At 38.8% G+C, this 19,483-nt stretch overlaps 1 protein-coding gene across 1 annotated transcript in view; it reads right to left on the reverse strand.

Annotated features, from left to right (window-relative positions):
* VAV3 (vav guanine nucleotide exchange factor 3) overlaps positions 1–19,483 on the reverse strand; it is a gene marked incomplete at its 5' end in the record, with an annotated part of 139,605 nt that overhangs the window by 77,432 nt on the left and 42,690 nt on the right. The window contains 8 exons of the mRNA XM_084211000.1: positions 926–1,021; positions 2,300–2,399; positions 4,305–4,408; positions 7,609–7,677; positions 7,774–7,866; positions 9,915–10,023; positions 12,278–12,343; positions 13,062–13,120. Coding sequence (XP_084067126.1) covers positions 926–1,021; positions 2,300–2,399; positions 4,305–4,408; positions 7,609–7,677; positions 7,774–7,866; positions 9,915–10,023; positions 12,278–12,343; positions 13,062–13,120 — 696 coding nt within the window. The remainder of the gene's footprint in view (positions 1–925; positions 1,022–2,299; positions 2,400–4,304; positions 4,409–7,608; positions 7,678–7,773; positions 7,867–9,914; positions 10,024–12,277; positions 12,344–13,061; positions 13,121–19,483) is intronic.

The raw sequence follows: 19,483 nt of genomic DNA on the forward strand, positions 1-19,483 counted from the left end.
AATAATAAATAATTATTATTATATTTGCATTGCAATTCTAATAACTTACTCATTATTTTCTTTCCAAGCCTCTAAAATACTTTTCTTGTACAACATACACAGAGCACAGTCACATTGTATATCATCTTTCCACAATATACAGGTTGACTATAAAATCATGAGTCATATCTCAAGTTTTTTTTTAAAGAAGTTGTACCATTAATTTTGCTTTTTTCCAATTTTGCATTGATCAAAATATTGGTGCCTCATTTACAGAAGCACTTCAAAAAATTTAATATTACAAAACATATGTTGTTCTGCAGAATAAAAATTGTGCTCCATATATAAGTAGGAGATCTTTTTAAAGTGACATTTTACAAGCATCAGCAGGGTTGATGGTCTAATACAGTAATACATTTCTTCTCAGCTGAACTAATGAGTCTCCTGGCACAGATATCAAATTAAATTTATAAGACTCTCCACCCTTATTACAGGACTAACTGCAAAAGCTAATGCTTTGTGGGTTATAACAAGAAGCATTTCAAAATAAATATGACTTAATTGCAATTTATGACAGTGAAGAAGTATCTTAAAAGTATGCTGTATGTATGGCCAAGCTTCCTGTTTTGGAGGGTAATGGTTCCCATTTCCAAGCACCATGTTTATGGTTTGGTGCTACTAACCATTTTAAACCCACCAACAATAAAAGGTCCAGAGACTGAGGAAACAATCATGTTTTGTTTATTTCCCCCAGATACGCTTCAGCTCTAAGAAATTATCCCTGGGAGAAACCCTGCACTTGACTGAATTTTATTTCTTAACATATCTAGGGAAGTGTCAATCACCTTCCTGTGATAAAGACATTTGGCTTTCATTTTTAGAAACCGCTGATTGTAAACAGTCACAGTTTTGCTCTCAGCCTCCTTAAATTTCAAAAATCAAATACCTGGAGCAGTAGGTGATATTTCAGCACTCTTTGCATTGGAACCACTAAGAGATCCCGCAATGTAAATTTCCCATTATTGGCCCTCTTGGAACATTCCTAGTTCAAAGCAGAAGAAAGAATAAGACAATAGAGCAGAGCTAGAAAATAAACCTCTTCAAGTGATACACATAAAAATTCGGTGACATAGAAGTAACTATCTTAAGCTTGTGATAAATAGTAGCAGCAAAATGACGAAAAACAGTCTATATGGAAAAACCAAAAAAAGCCTGCATTTAGTCACATGTTCTCAGATGTTTCAACATGCATGAGAGAGTAGAACAAAGACAACAGAAATTAGGCATTTCATACAGCTAAAAAAATTATATATTCCTGGGGGGGGGGGGGGGGGAAGCAAAAGGTAATCATGGAAACTAACAGGCCAGTCAGTCTCACTTCAGCACTTCACTGCAAAAATTGTGGAGCAAGTCCTCTTGGCATCGACATCTGGGCACATGAGGAAGGTATAAGGGAAGATCCAGTATGGATTTACCACAGGTAAGTCAATGCCTGACCTACTTGACTAGATCTGTAAATGGGTGAGGACAGTCTGCCTCGACTTTTCCATGGCTTCATCTCTCACAGTAGAGTAATATCCAGGTTGGGATGTTATGCTCCAGGTCTATTATGAGGCTCAAAAAGAGCAGTGACTGATGTTTCCTGCACCACCTGAGGGAGAGCTGCAAACAGAGCTCTTCAGGGCTCTGTCCAAGGCCCCCTCCCCTTCAGTGCCACTGGCAAAGATCTGCAGCAGAGGACACAGGACAGCCCCAGCAGGGCTGCAGCAGCACAGCCCAGGGTGCAGCTGACACGCTCAGGGCAGGCCCAGCACAAACCTCACACGAAGGCAAGGAGGCAAAGATGAAGTCTCTCACGCCACAGGCACTAGCCAGGGACATGCTGACCCTGAGGGCTCAGCAGGTGGGCAGCAGCTCTGCAGAAAGCACCATGGGGCCATGGCAGACAACCCTGAGGCTATGGGACAAGGGCTTGTGCAGCCTACAGGTCCCTCCCAGCCTGTTGATCCTGCAACTCTGTTCCAGCTGAGACACGCTGATAAATGGAAGGGTACCACTGATGGTCACATCCTGAGAGAAAACACTAACTCTGCTAATGTCAGTGGCAAAGCTCCCTTCACTTCAGGACCAGGATGTGCACTTTTGTACATGCAGCACATTTTCATTTGATCAGAGGCTCCAAAAGAATGAAGGGAAACACATCGACTTATCAGTCCAGCTAGTTTCACCATCATAAAGATTTTGACTCCAATGAAAGCAGGACCTAGTCACAGAAACATAAGGTGCATACATATATATACATATTAAAAGATACTGATACCTCTAACTTCAATTTAACATCTTCTTTTGTCTTAGAGATATTGTCTAAGCACGATATTGCTACCTCCACTTGACTGCAGTACTGTCCATAAATAACCAACCTAAATCAAAGCAAGAGAAAGAATGAATGGAACATTTGTTTTTTTAAGAACAGCCCTTGATCATTTTTTCACAACCCTTGTTTCAAAAGGAGCAGTGCCTATATAAGCAAGGATAGAATTTAACCATGTGTTCAATGGACAACATGAATGAATGAAGACTATTCAGGAGAAAAGTTTTGTTCTACTTTCAAAATAGTCTAAAATCATTCCATTTTCCTTTAACAGTCACATATATATAAATATGTTCTGATAAACACAGGATTCATTAAAAAGCAGCAAAATTTCTGTTGAACAGAACAGTCTGTAGTGTTTAAAGCAATGCAGACTTCCAAGGTTTTAATTAATAAATGCTAGCACAGGCCTAATAGGATTAATTACAGCCATCCTTTAAAGAACTCATAGCTTATCCAAACTCATCTGTCTCCAACATTTTCTATCAGGTCCGAGCTCTCAGATCAAAATAATAGTGTATGAAATCTCAAGACATTTTCAATAGATGTCAAGTGAAGCAATGCTTCCTGAAGGAGCCTGTTTTTATGACAGGAGTTTCTTGCCTCTCTGTAGAGTGCTTCTTTCTAATACCCCAGCATCAAGAGTGCTTCTGTATGCTTCAAAACTTTTTTGGTGGGTTCCCATGAGCCTTCCACTGAGGTGTCCTAAATTTATTTTACTCACACCTAACCTTTACCCTTTAACTCTTTTTGTCACAATAATGTGATAATGATTTAAAACTTATCATTTCTGATTACTTTTAACCACTGTATGGTTCAGACACTGCATCAACCTCTGTTCCCTTTTTTTAGTAATATAAACTTGGTAGTTCTTCTCCTTTGTTCCTCTTTTAGCATACATTTCAGAACAACTTTAAAAAGACAGGCATTTTCCAGAACAACTCTTTGTCCCCTAATTCCCTACTACAGCAGCAGAAAGTATAACAGCCTGGGAAATAACTGTGTCCTGCTCCAAACCAGAAGCTGAGACAGAGTCTCTGAAGGCAGGACTGCTTATGGGCAGTCTGGGACACCCTCCTCCCTTGGAAAACTGTGCTATCTAACATTCTTGGGATACTGCTGTCCAATTTCTCACACACCAATTATTACTGCAGTAATCCACCTTCACCCTGAAGCAAACACAGTTAGCTCCCTCAAGTCTTTCTGACTCTGTTCCCAGAAGGACTTAATTTTTAACCAAATCCCAAAGGTTACTTTAAGGTAGGTCAGCAATGCAGCCAACAGAACGAGTGTTTTCAGCCAAGTACCACCAGCATATAAATTCATCTGTAGAGTGCAACAGCTGTTCAGTGCTGGCAGAAGGAACAATATGAAAAGGTGGGTAAAAAATTGGCAATTAGCCCACAGGGTATGGCATGTTGCCACAGCTATCCTGTTATCAGCTTGGCTGCTTTTCAAAGCTTGAAGGCAAAGGGTGTTTGCTTTACTATCACACCTCTGACTCAGGGTAAAGCAAGACTATAGTCTCTTCTCGCATCTCTTTTACATATGTTGTCTTTTCTTTCCAGTTATGACCTCTTCTGTTTTCTTTAATCTGAAATATCCCTAATGAGTATCCTTTTTTTAATCTCTTAAACAATACTAATAAGTGCTATAAAATATCTGGGATTACGTGCATGAAAAAATAAATGCTGTGCAAAATTTAAGTTTCCTTAACAAATATATTTGTTACCTGTCTAAGTAAAAATATTGCCAAAGCTGGGCTATCAAGAGTGAGGGCTCATAAAATAATAGGTTGCATTTTGACTTGCAGGCTCAAGACACCAAAACTAGCTTGATAAGGATACTTACTGTGAGCTTAATCCTGTTCCAGAAATATTCATTAAATAAAAATACAGTAAAATACCAAACTGAGCACATATCAGCACAATTAGTAAGAATGCTAAAATCTTACCTTTCCTTGTAGTTAATAAAAATTTGATATAGGTTCTGATCATTTTTGTTAACAATGGACTCATTGATGTCCTGTGTAAGATTCCTGTGAATTTTCACCAAATCCTTAAAAACAGTAATGGGGAGGGGAAAAGCTTTGTTAAAACAAAATGGCTGAAAGCTTTGAAAATAAAAATAAATTATTTTATGTTAGACCCATTAATTTCAATAAATTGGAAAACAGATTATTTGAGAGTAGAATCTAATTTCAAGGTTTGCACATCTTCCCTATAGTGCAGCAAGAAAAACTAAACTCCAAGAACTACCTATTAGAGACTAATTTATTCTAGCTTGGAATGTGCACTGTTAATTCACCTTTATTTTATAATGATAATTTTAAAATTAAGCAAGTCAAGTAAATGCTTTAGTGACAAGCTGAAGTAATGATTCTTGTCCCTGAGCTGTGAAAAATTAGTTCTGTACATTACATTGGTCAATTAGTGATGTCCTAATGCTAAATTAACTGCAATCATAATGAGTTTCCCAATAACGCACACAGCTAGTGTCTGAGAGGAAATATTGCAGAAATATTTGCTCTTTGATTACTGTTGCAACTCTCCTTGCTTATACACTATTATACATAAAGGATAGGAGACTGCAACAGCTTCAACATCGTATGGACACTGTCAGAGAATTTGTAAGAAATTAAGTCAAAGCAGGTTAAGAAGTTTTGAAACCTGGGTAACTCTAAGTAGTATATAGACCATTGGAATGAAAAACAGAACTGATTAACAGAGCAACCCACTGAAGATGACTGAATTCCAGAAATTATACACTACAAATAAAATATTCAACATTGATTCATGAATTGAGTTAAAACATTTCACTTCACACTGATGAAAACTAACAGTGCATACAAGGTCAATCACATCACTGATGAGGGTGCAGAATCTTGAAACAGATCAAATTGAGTTGCTAGCAATTGTATGGCCTTATCCTCAGAATCTTAAGTTGCAGTACACAGACATTATTACAGAAATGCTTCCCAATTAATGTATTTGAAACAGGAGCACTTTTTCTAAGGAGCACACAGGGACTCAGCTAAGCAATACCCCTGAAAAAACAGCTTAATGCTAAGGGGACAATGAGTCTTTTTGGGTTTTCATCTCTCAAATCAAGTTTAGTTTAAAACTGATGTTAACATCATTTAAAGTTAATGAAGATTCCAACACTTCAGTATTTGTTACACACACTTTCGTCTCTTTCTCTCTGTATGTCCATATATATAATTCACAGGCATGCACAGGTGCACAAATAAGTGCATTTATATATGGCTGCACACATAGATGTACATACAGATGCATATATAGACAGACATACACAGATGCAAATACAGAGCCATACATTCACTTTAAAGAACAGAACTTAGAAATATGACTGCCAATGAAATGCACTCTTTAGACTGGTGAGTAATTTGGGGTAATTTTTTTTTTCATTCAATATGAAGTATTTTGATATCAGCAGTTGATCCAGCAAGCATCTTCTAAAGTCTATTTAAGGACTATTACATCACTCTAAGGAAACAATCCCTCACCACAATCCCTTAACAGAAGAAAATCCATTCTGTTTTGAGAACACAGCACTTGCTCTTCACATCTCACTTTGCTGCAGAGCTCTGTGTAACAGCTATTTTTAGTTTAAAACAAGCTTCCACTGCCCTCCAGCCTTCCTGCTGAGGAACTGCCACACAGACAAGGTCTGAGCAGACAAAACGTTTGTTAATATTTTTGGCTTAGGCGAGTCCTGTATTTCTTTTAAGGTTATCGGATGCCTATGAAATGCTCCTGGAGTTGGGAATAAGCAGCTTCTTCTAACAGCAGAATACCAAATGCTGGTAATAAAAGGCAAAATAAAACAACCCTAAAATAAGCTTACTATGTGTCTCCCTAGTCTAAAATATACAGGTTTTGTTCTTTTTAATCTTCTGTGATCCCACGCAATCCTTTAACTAGTAGTGAGTACGCTGACCTCCCTGCGTGTGCTTACAGCATTCAAGCCCTTTCTGTACCCTTGAGCAGTGTTTCCATTGACTGGAATTAGGTCTTTCAACAAAAGTCAATATTCCTGGGCACACAGAGCCTTAGGAAATAGGTTTACAGTAACTTAGGGCACATTTGCAATGAGTAAGAAATACTAATGCAGGACAGAATATAGATTTGTTTTCAAAAGCAAAGGGATCTCAGTGGGGAGCTGATGCAATTCAAGAAGACAAGTTAGTTACTGATATCTGTGACAGTGTTTTGGACGAATATTCAAGGAGGAGGACATGACAGCAATCAAGAAGCAGAGTGAAAACTTCACTGAGGGAAAAATATGGCAAGGGGTCAGGTATCATTCTCATAATAACTGTCATGACTTACCTTCTCTCAGGATGACGCTGGACCAGCAACCAAAACATTTTTACACACAGGCCAGGTTCTCACAAAACAGAATAAAATCCCCAACACCTCCTCCTATAACCTGAGAGCCTGTTGGACATGCCAGATATGGCCAAAGCAGAGGTGATATTTTACAAGCAATAATAGCTTGATGTGGCCCATGGGCCACACTCTGGGGACCTTTTCTTTACAAAGGCCTCATAAAAGAACACTGCTTTCATTTGTCTGTATTGAGAAAGGCTTCAGACCATTTCTGATGTCTTCCTTTAAAGGCATGCTGATCTCTTATCAACTAAAAACACATGTAAATTGTCATACTGCTTTGATTAAGCTGAAAATAAATGACACGAAGTAGCAATCACAGGAACCACTATTGTTTCAGTCAAATAGGAGGTTTCCTAGGTAGTTCACAGAGGATTTCCATATCCTTTCCAGCACCAGATTCTGAGTCCAAAACTGAGTTATGTTAACTTTCATGTGTATTCAATGATGGAAGAGCCAGGACAGCTACAAGGATTTGCAGAGCAGCTACTAATAGTCAGTATACAATGATAGCTAACTTAGCAGTCACAACTTTGTACCATCATTAAAATTTCAGCATTTATTAGAAGATAGTCCATTTCTAGAAATTATTAGCTTTTAAAGATCAAAAATACTGCAGTTCATAATAATTCACTATCTCCCATGCTAATGCTATTTATCTTACCTTATTCCCTCAAACAGAAAAAAATTAATTAGTAGTGCACATCTTTTTTAATGAAGTAATATCCACATAAACACACCATGCATTGTATTTCAAATAATCATTTCGTGCAGTAACATGTAACACCAATATATCACAATCAGCTATGAACCTCATGTCTGTTCATTAAAAATGTAATTACTCACAGGAATGTTGATGAAAACAGTATCAAACTCCGATGCTGAGAGAAACCTTTTCAATGGCACCATGAAAAACTGAAAGAAAAAAATTATATATACATTGGCTATTGTAATTCTATCTTCTAGACTGCTATAAAAATGTATGTTACAAGTCTGTAAGCAGCATCTTACTTTCTCAATCGATTCCAGGGTTTCAGTGTACTTCTCCTCAGTTTGCTTTATTTCAGCAAGACAACAGCTTCTTATGTCATTTTCAGGACATTTCTGCAATTACAATGGAGTCAAGTTTAAGTCATTAACAGGCACCTAATGGATAACAAATGGTTTTATTTGTTTAGAATTACACAATTAGGATAACTGCTTCCTGAAATTTTCTGAGTACTGCAGCCTCCAAAGATGACAGAAATAACCAAGAACGTTTTAATGTTCAATTAGCTGATGACTTTAGTAAAATCAAAATCAAAGTAATATTATGAAAAATTAATGTTTAGACATAAAACACTGAAGTATCAGCATGTACTTTGGAAGCTGAAATACAAGGTCACATTTAATTTACATCCAGACTGAGAAATCTCATTTAAAATACCCAGCAGTTAGTAATTCTATTAAACTTAATGGGGCTAAATCATGCAAGCAACTTTGCGTTGTCATAAATATTGGATTCAGTCTAATCCTTGTACTTATTTGGAGTTTTTCCCCTTTTATTTCTCATGAGGAGCTTTCTCTTCAGACTCAACCAGAGTATGTCCTCAGATCAAGAAGTGCAGCGACCTCAAAGTTCAACAGTTGCACATGTATGTGTGTGTCTCCAACAAGACCCTGGATTTTTCCATGTAAACCACCAGACTCATAGGACATGGAAGTAATTATCAGTAATTACATGACTCTATAAAAACAGTTTACAAGCAGTCTTACCCAAGATAGGATTTACAGCATTACAGCTTCAATAAAATCCTAATTCAAATAAAAGGGTAAATAACTGGAAGATGATACGGAACCGTCCATGTCAAGCAAGGCACAGAAGCTCTGGAGATATTAGAGGTCAGCATGGAGGTTTGACACAGTGACTGGATAGGCTTTTGCAGTTAGAAGCAGTAACTAATCGAAAATGCTTTCTCCAACAACAAGCAGCAGTATCTTAACAAGCAACAGAACTACAACATAGTTTCTGAAGCCTATTTATCAGTTTGCAACACCCTTCAACATATCCCTGAGTTCTATCTCACTTATTTTCATCCATGTAGAGAATTCCTATGCTGCACACAGACCAGATGACTAGATGTTGTTCAAATACATAGAGTCAGGAGTAGAAATTTAGCACTCTAGTTCTTTCCATTAAGAAAAATTACTTTACAGGGAAGGAGACACTGTCACAGTTAACTGTAGGTAATTAATTTCCATAAAGTATTAGAACTTGAAATTATTTAGACTTTCAGCTATTTTTTATCTTTAGCTCATTGCTGCCCCAAATGTTTGCAGTATTTGCCCCATTACAGAAGTTGCTGTACTCAGTAAGTTTATATCCATTTGCCAAATTTGGGCGTTTGTTCATCAGTACTTATGTGAGCGATGCAAACAAATCCTGGCATTCCAGTTAAAACCATTCACTTCAGTTTTGTGCTCACCTAACCCAAAGAGATCACTAACACAGACACTTTCGGCAGAAACTGACATATCAATTTTTCTATCCACACTGCAAACATCTAGAATTTGAGTACAATAAACAAAAGGAAAGAGAAAATAAGAAATAATGTGTGATACCAGTACTGGTAAGAAAAGCTGTCTCTGGAGTTCAGCTACTCCTAGAGAACACTTAGTGGAATAGTTTACTTTGCAACATAATGACAACCTATTGATCAACAAAGCCTAAATGGTTGAATAAACAGGAAATTCATTAGTTTGAAACTATTCTCAGTTGTCCTTGTTAGGCTAGTTGCCCAAACTATGGCTGAAATAATATTACACAATAATTTCACAAAATTATGACAAATTTGAAGGTAGGACACTTTCAAGTAAGCAATTCAATTAACTGCTCTTAAAATAGCTGGTAAATTTTACTACTCAAAACAATCAAAGTAATTACTGTATTTCATTTAAAAATCACCTTTTTTTTTTTAAGCATACTATAGGTAATGCTTTCCCCTTTACCCAAAAAGCCTGCAAAGTCTCACATAGAAGATAATGCTCTGCATATGAGAACTCCAGATACAGCTGAGCAGGAGTGTTAGTGAAACTATTTAGAAAAACATCATTTCAGCTTTCAATAAGTTAACTGCTATTGTTCCAAAGCAGCTACGAACTGGAAAACATACAGGTTGCTGTGCTGCTTCATCTTTCATTAGGTCTTCATAAACTTCCCCACCTTCATCTTCTCCATAGACACAATCATACAACTCCTCATCTTCCTCAACACCAGTTTCACTGAAAAGACAAGAAAAAAAACTGTGCAGCACAGACTAAGTACCACCAGATCTGCAAGGGACTACTCATAGGAGAAAGTTCTACAGTAAACAAACAGAATAATTAATAGAATATCTAATGAAAATAACTCATTAAGAGAAATTAAGTCCATTAATCAATTTTATTTTCTCAATTCATTTAAAATAAATTTTACAAAATCAACACAAAAGTGAAGACTAATGAATTTAGAACCACATGGGAACTAAACCAGCAGCAAAAGCAACACCTCAGGACAGTTTTGTCACAGGTTACAATCTAGCTGCCCTCTTCTCCTTGACCTTTTCCCTGCCACATCCAGTGAAGAGGAGCTGCCTCTCCTTATTGCCTGGCATCCCACTGCACTGGCATGTGAGACGCTGTTACAGGTCTTCTCCCTGTCTGAAGAAAGGATGAGCCAGGGTAAAATACACCAAAGACTGCAGAGCCAGCACCGAGGCACTGTACCTCCACTTCATAAACCAGAATCTGGATCACCTCACACAGCCTTCAGCTACATAAAAATGAACAAAGAAACCAATCAAACTGAAAATCAGACAGTTCAACGAAACAAGCATGCGCAAGTGATGCCCTCCAGTTACCCAGACCACAGCAGAAAGTCAGAGCTCAACTCTGCCCTCACTAATTCAGCTTCATTACAGTCAGCCCTGCTAGAGTGTTACCTGCTTTGTGCTAGGACTGTATCAAGGCTATAATAACTCTCACTGCTATTCCTTAGGGTAAGTCTACAAAAAAACTGTAAAAGATATTGAAAGGGTCAAGTCACAATAACAGTATAGAAACTGGAACAGATATGCAGACAATTTCAAGTTTATCCTGTTGGAAAATAGGACTGAAATCCTTCAAAATAAAAACCAACAGGTTAGTCCAGCATTTCAGTTCCCACCGGCAGTGATGGTGTGCTGGCACTTCACATTAAACACTGGAAGTTGTCAGATGCAGCACATACTCCATCTACCTCTGCTCCAGGGAACAAAAGCTGGCAAAAAGGCAGAGTAAGGATAGGAACATTTATGTACTACAGCTTTCTGACAAAAAGACTTAAATTAATTTTAAATTCTTTCGACACCATTTAAACTCAGGGAAAATGAAATCAATTTCAAATACTTACTGATAATTGAGGGAAACTAAAAAATGTGAGCTATTTGCATTATTCACTGGCACATTTGTTACTTATTCTGAATTGCTTCCTCCACAATTTAGACAGCACACAACTATTAAATTTCTGTTAATAATTTCCATAATTTGTTACACAAGAAGAGTTACAAATAAATTTCTTTGGCATGATTTGTCAGCCTTTTTTTTTTTTTTAATGAAAGACTGTCCCACAATGCTCAATTTACATACCCATTAAAGAACTGGTGGAAATATTTTCAAACAGTTATAATGCTACTACATCTAAGAGATAAGGACATCACCTCTTGCCCACTTGGGTCTCAGAGGAGATTGCAATTCCTACCTTCTGCAAGCTCTGCTACACACAGAGTGAAAAGCAATTATCTATGAGACAGTCAGTCAGCTGCAGAGACAAGGACAAGCTCTGCAGGGAAAGTGGTAAATTGAGCAATGCCAATCACAGTGAGGTTTCCCTTCTTTATAGGCACTGAAGAAACAAATCCCTGGTGTGAACAGCAGCTTCTTCCCCACACTGCAGCAAGCAGCATGCAAGGAGTGCTGGTGAACTTGGAGCCTTGGAACAGTGAGCTCTGACCTGGATCTTGTCCAACGTGATTCCTCATGGATCTCAAGAGATCCCAGCCATAGGACACAAGAGCACCCTGACAATCATGCAAACACTTACCCAGAAGAGATAAATGCACTCACATTAAGAATTTCACTGACTTTAGGGAAAAGATCCACTTGAATTATGATCCAAACATTCGTTTTCTTTGCTAGTTCAAGACAATTTTCTCACAAGTGATATTGCGATCTTCTGAAAGCATTCTAATAGTATTGACAGGTAACTTAGAAATTCTTTATTTGCTTTGCTACAAGCACCCTCTATGAAACATGCTGCTTTATATACACAAATGTAGCATAATAATTCAACTGATTTTTCATAATTATTTCTTCCTGATCAGCATAATAACAAAATATTTACTAATTAAATATCTCATTCTCATTATAAGTTCTACAACACAATACAAACAATAGCATGAAACTGAAAGACAAAAATCTCTAATTAATTAACAGATTAGTATTAATATTTACAACATACTCTATTAAATCAGGAAGACCTTTGTAGATATCTTCATCATCAATGCTTTCTTCTGTAGGGAAGGGCCTACAGAAAGAAAAATAGTATTAATTACAGACACCACTAGCCAAGTCATATAGTGTATTTCTCTTTGGTTTCCAAAATTTTCACACAGATTATTGTATACTAATGTGCTCACATGCTCCCCCCTTTCTCTGATGAGCAGTATATGTGTATTTATACTTCATTGTGTGGATTGACACTTAATATAATGAAACCCTACTGGGCACAGTTGTTATAAATCACCAATAATACACACCATTAACATTTTTCAACTGGAAAAAATGATCAAAACTTTCAGGTTAGATCTGGTTGGAGGGTTTTTTTTGTTTCTTTTTGAAAACAAGAATCGCACAACTTGGCCAATTTTGCTGATTTTTTAGAAGCAAGAATGAAGAGAAACCCCATTTGTCTCATAAATCAGCACTACATCAGCTTGACTTCTGATCCCTGTGTCACAATTATCACCCAAGTTCTGCAATACCAGAACTGCTGCTCCTCTGTTCACCTCCTGTTTCAGCAAGAGCAGAACACATGATTCAGACCCTTCAGCGAGTACCAGAGGTAGCACACACCTTCTGGAGCTCCTCAGAGGTCCAGAGCCTTGCACAGCTGCCCACCTGGCACTGTGGCTTACAGCTAGAGAGGCTCTTAGTGGAGAAGCCTATACTGCCCCTAACAACTTTTCCAAGGACCATCCCACCAAGAGGCATTACTGCCACCATTCCCAACAGCAATAACATACCTTATGCCTGTGCCTAGTGCAATGGGAGTGCGGGAAAGCTTTGAAAGTGTTTCTATCACCTGCAGGAGAGGGAAACAAACTAAGATTAGTTGTAGAACAGAAGCAATAAAACATTTTGTTCTCTACTGTTTCTTTATCAGCAGCACTACTTCAAATCAAATTATATAAACAGAGACAAAATCTGGCCGTGCCAAACACAATTTGCAATTGGACCTGGATGCACTTGTAATCAAATTTTGTCCTTCGACTGCTTGGGTTCCTTGGGTAGCTGCGGAAAGGAGGAGTTTGGGCAGCAGAGGGAGCCAGAGGCCGAGGCAAGAGAAGCCCGGGGCCCCGGCTGGAAGGCGGAGGGGCGACACAGAGCCAGAGCTCGGCCACCTCGGGGGCCAAAGCTGAGCCCTCCCATCGGCCCCACGGCCAAAGTCGCACAGAGGAGCCCTGACCCCTTCTCATGTTTGGAATCCAGCAGCAGTCTGGAACACCTCATCCCAAGAGAGCATCTCCTGTAGGCGCTGAGGTTGCGCACAAAGCGAGGGGGCATTAGGAACGGCAGAACACGCACACACACACACACACACACACACACCGAGTTGTCACATACATCGAGTTGCTTTGCTGGCAGTTGAATTCTTACAAGAACTATTTGACTCTGCCTGGCCAGTCCTCTCCCTCATAACTATTTACTCATATGCAGATATGCAAGTCTTATTTGCTAGAGAGAGAAAATGACCCAAAATGCCACCCTGCCTGAATGTCCACACTTCAGTGACAAGGTTTCCCCTGAACTCCTCAGAAGTTGCAGCCTGTATCTTTTCAAATCAAAATCCATATTAAGCGGAAGAGAAATCTCAAAAAGCTTTTTATCGGCAGTATCAAAATTCAATTCAGCAATTCTACATTTCACAGGCATTTGGGAATAATCACTACAATTTCAGTTGTTTATTTTTGAAGTTTTAATTACAAGACTACCATGACCATAAAAGACAGTTCAAAATGCATCTCTCAAAGGAAGGAAAATTACATGTTTACACAGGAGAATGACAAAGTAAAAACCACAGAGAAATATCACAAACTACAGCTTAAACTGAAGTTACAAAGCCTCCATAGTGAATAATAATTCATAGGCAGATGAGCAAAATTAAGAATTAATGTTAGATTAATCCTGTGAAAGCAATATTTGGAGTTCATTTAAACTGCTGTGGAAATTAATGCCATTAAAAAAAAAATCTTGTTTTGCCTTACAGCAAAGAATAATAAAAACAACTAAATATGCCATTAAGATAATCAAAGATGGGGGCATATATTTCCCCTCTGAACAGAAGAAATGCAACATGGTCTAGAATAAGCTTTAGAAATTGTGAATTAAGTTGATTAAATAAGTGACAAAAATAATTTAAAACTATTTCACATTAATCAAAATATCAAAAGGGAAAAAAGACTCCTTTAACAAGTCTTGGTGATGCAGGGGAGTTCTGGTTTCCATAGCAGACCAGAACTTGCCCCTGCACACCTGCAAGAATCCCAGCACAGGGCTGCAAGGAGCCCTGAGCCACACGAGACAAGATGCTGTGGGGTTCAGTGGCAAAATGATCTGCCCTGATGCATGGGTGGGCACTGATTGGCAAGAATCACAGGAGGCTTCATGGTTCTCAAAACAAAGAGGGGCAAGTCTGGTGAACTGAACATCCCTTACTTGTTTTAACATGATATTTCCCAGCATACAAAAAATCCCTTGCCAACTATTCCGCCCACACAGACCCTTTTCCTTAGAGGAATTCTCACTTATCTAGCATAATCAAACCCAGTAGACATATGGCTTACTCTTCACAGCTAATTACAGCTCCTTCAAGATAACATTAAAAAAAAAAAAAGCTGTAAAAATAAAATTACAAATTTTAGGTAGGTAACTAGCAAATATTACCAAAGTGTACTGCCAAGTTACATTTTAGAGTTATCAATATGTACACAAACAAAAGCAAGATTTATACATAAGAGGAGTAGGAAAACTTTTTCAGGAACTGAAATGAAAACTTGGAGGGGGCGGGCACAGAGGCCCACAATGACACCCACACACGCTGGGGAAGCCAGGGAAGCATTTACCAGAAAACATGCAGAGAAAAGGATGGAGAAAGGAACTGCATGACTAGAGACAACACGAGACTACAAGAATCTTCCCTGCTCTTAGAACAGAAACCATTAAGCATTCCAGTCTCTAGTAAAGATTACAATACAGATTCAACTTCCAGAGAATAAAAGATAATGCTTACCCATTGAACCACTCCTATTAAACCACAGCTTGAAACAGCACTGTCAAGAAACAGAGCCATATCTACCGAGAGGCATTTTTCTTGCAGTTGCGGTTTCCCTAAAGAATTCTGAGAAAATGTCAGAATACTTACACCAGCAACCACACGTGGAATCACCACTTCTGGTCAACACACTATTTCAGTATCATCTACTTGTAAATGTATTTGCTCCAACAAAAGGTGGGGCAAAGCAAGATTCTCCTGCTACTTGAAATTTCAGTTCTTTGGTTCTGAGACACTACAGAAACAACTAAGAGTTCCCAAATGTCAGGGTCTATGGGGATGACTGCAGTTATGTATAAGCTGAATTCCCTGATATTTCAATTGTCATTCAATTGTCATTCAATTTCAATGGTTATTCAGGAAAACAAACTTCAGTGCAGCAAAATGTCTGATTTTCAATAACTGACAAAGAAAGATGTAGGAGTTTTTCAGAACAGTGATCGTTTGAAGCCCTATACAGTTGGTATGAGGGAACCTATAATATTGTGCATTTCTGAACTCCAAAATTACAATGTACTATACACATTAAAGTCCCTAACATGCAATTTAGCACTTTGCATGTGCTTTTTTTTGCTTTGCTCTCTTCCTTTCAGCAGAGCTTTAATCCCTTTTTATGCATTTAACCCTAAATGATCACTCAGCTCTCTTCCAAAGCAAGGACTCTGACAGATGCTCCTGTACTTTGAATGAGGCTTAACTGGATCTTAGTTTAAGTGCAAAAGTAGCACTCCTTGCCTGTACAAAGTCCAGAAAAACAGGGATTCCATGCCTGGTGCTGCTCTGCAACAAACAAATGTCCAAAGGGCTGCAGAACTTTGCACACACGACCAGCAGGAATAGTCAGCAAAAAACAGGTATTTAGTAAAGATTCCTAACTGACATTCTGGCCAGCTACAACACACGAAAAAAGAAACATTTATACTCCAAAACATCCCACGATGAATACATTCCTTCACACTGAAAAGCACAATAACTCTGTGATTTGCCTGCAGGGAACCTGACACTGGGAGATACTAGCAAGAGCTTCCAGGCATAAAAGGAAGATGTTTTATACTGCCCCCACCCCAGTACAGCTCCTTTGCACTGCCTAACAGCATGAGACAGAGGTTAAGCAGGTCTTTAGAAGTCACATCAAAGTCACATGCACTTCAGGAAGATGCGGACATCCAAGTTTCTTTTTCAGAACATAGGCAGTTTATGCAAAATATGACACAAAATTAAAATCTACAGCGCTGGAAGAGGAAGCACACCTCAGCCCACACCCTGGTGAGTGGCTCTGCTCCTCATTCATGTTTCATGCACTGCTGGCAAGAGCAATGGTCTCACACTGTACATCATTAACTCTTTATTTCATTAGGAACTCAACTTTTGGGGGGGGGGGGGGGCTGATATTTATTATGGCTTGACTTATAGTTGTAGATCAGACTCTCCAGTTTATGTAAGAACTTGAATATGCCTTGCCAAAACATTATTTTGTAATTTCCTGCAGCCATACTCTTCAGTTAATCACATCAGATTATTGCTGTGCCTGCTTACAGCAGCAGTACACTAGAGGGACTATTTTACAACTTTCCATAGCAGTAGCGTGTCAGAGTTTAAAATGTCCCTTTCTAAAGTATTTCAGTGGTGTCTCTTTTTAATCTTGTTTCTTTAAAAAGAACTTGCAAATCATACAATTCAAGAACAGATGAGGTACATTTTAAGAGTACTTTTCCACTTTTAGAAGAAACAGAAGTAAATTATTTTGCAACTCACTGTCTCACCAAACAAGCAATAATTCCATGCTACTGACAGCTGCTATAAGAACTATGCCAAATTTATATTTCTGATATTTACCTAAACTGAAAATGTTAAGTCATCAACAAATATTGATGCCATTAGTTTCATAGCTTATGCCAATAAAACCTGGAACCACTTGTGGTTAGATCATCAAAGCAGTTGCTTCCATGCAGGCACTTAAATCAGGCTGTGTTTTCCTAAAACATGGTAAAAGTCAGAGCTCTGGGCAGATCATGAAAAATAAAAAGCCAATGCATATAGAAATCCAATGTTTCTGGAGAACACAACATCATGCATTCTCGGCAACATGGGGCGAGGCTCTTGTGAAGCAAATTTTAAGTGCCACGTCTCCAGGACACTTCAAAGCCAGAACTGCCAGTCATGCCCACATGCTGAGTGAGTTCTCATGAAGCTGTTTTCACTCATTCACCAGACTGGTGAGGAGGAGGGGAAAGAGAAACCTCATTTTGTGTCTCTGTCACTCAGAAACAAGATGAAAATGCGATACATAAATATATTGTCAAATTACTTATATTAAGGAAGGTTCATTTTTTTGCTACTGTAGAGTTTACCAGGCTCTGGACAGCCCTAGATCAATACTTCATTTGGCACAGAGCAGGGTGGGGGGCAGTTGAAATATATCTATATTGATTAATATGTACTAATATTTTACACTAATCCATCACTAACTTTTGAAGCAAAAGATCTCTAGGAACTGCTACATTTCCACTTTACTTGGTTAACAGATTAAAAAAAAGGGGGGGGGGGAAAAAACCTCAAACATTAAGCCAGACAACTCCAGGATGATTACACAGCTGCTGATCTAATGAGCATATTATTCCAAGTAAAGCGTGTTCATAAGTTAAATTGAACATTTTCTCTCCCATCTGCCTTGTTCTGATACCGTGTTAGTAGTCTGTGTTGCTTCAGGTTAGTTTTAATGAAACCACAAGCCTCTAGGGAAGGAGAAAGGATGAGGGCTTTTCCAAAATGCAAAATGAATGAAAACTCCTTAAAATGAAAGGAAAGAAGGGGGGGGGGGGGAAGGAAAAAAAAAAGAGAGAGAGAGAAGAAAAAAACCTGACCTAAAAGCAAACCTCTGTTTCCCATACTGGCATCTCTAACAGGACGTTAAAAACAAAAGCCAAATTTCTAATGCCAACTCTGCAAATATGCCTCTACTAAATACTGTTGTGGCGTGCACTGAAGTGTCAAAGCCATGCAGACACAAAGATGTGAAATACAATTTACAGCCTTGGCACCTGCACCAACACCTCCTTAGGAACAGGACAGACTGCAAACCACCAGCAGGTAGAAAGGTCATCAGCTGTGTTTGATTACACATTACCTTGCTGATTTTCACTTCATTCCAACAATGAAATCTGGGCTTTAGGTGTAGAGCACTGATAGGTGCAATCCAAAGGAAAGGCACAAATTTACTTTCCACTGGGGTAATCATCAGCTGTGGGATGCTGCCAGTTTTCTCACTGACATCACCTTCAACCATCCTGATTCTGGCTCTCTCATTGTCTGTGTCCATTCTTCCATTTCCACTGAACTACACCCTGACAAAACACATCTGAGGACTACTTCATCCCTCCTTCCCATCAACGCTTAGCGCTGGCATAGGAGCAGTAAGGAAAATAGACCAACCTTCCCAGGGAACCGTGGCGGAGAAATTCACAACCCCGAGCCAAGTCTTTGTGACTGACAGGAGCCCGCCAGCAACTGTGAAAAAAAAGGTTTGAAACCAGGTGCCAAATGCTTTCATGCAGAGGCAGCAAGAGTAGGATTGCTGTAAAAGCTGGTTTTGGCAGTCATGCGCGTTTCCTCTGAGCCCTGAGCCCCAGCTGCGAGAGGAGAGCTCAGAGGTGTTGTGCCGCAGGGAAAGCCTGGCTGGCTCTGGGCATGCAAACCTTCACACCCTACACGCATTGCCCTAGGGAAGTCTCCTCTCAGATGCATTCTCCCTAGTGTTAGTGTCTTCACAATAAAGTGACAGGAAAGTTTCTCCATAGTGAAAAATTTAAAAAAAAAAAAAAAAAAAAAAAAGGAATAAAAAAGGCGAAGACAACCTCCTGGGTGTTGCCGATCTGTTTGTAGATAAGCTAAATACAGAGATGCAAACCGCTGGCACTTCAAAAGCCCAGGGGAATCAACAGCTACAGAACTTGCAACTTTTTCTCCAAAGTCTTCTAAGAAGGAGAGAGGTGAGACGGGCAATTTGGAACCAGGAAGGCAGGCAAAGCTCCTAGAACACTATTTTTATAAACCACTCAAAGATATGAGGACAGATGACCTTGTGTCCAAAAGGACAGGTTGATGCCAAGAATA

This window comes from Fringilla coelebs, assembly GCF_963513975.1.
Source record: "Fringilla coelebs genome assembly, chromosome: 9".
Classification (NCBI taxonomy): Eukaryota; Metazoa; Chordata; class Aves; order Passeriformes; family Fringillidae; genus Fringilla; species Fringilla coelebs.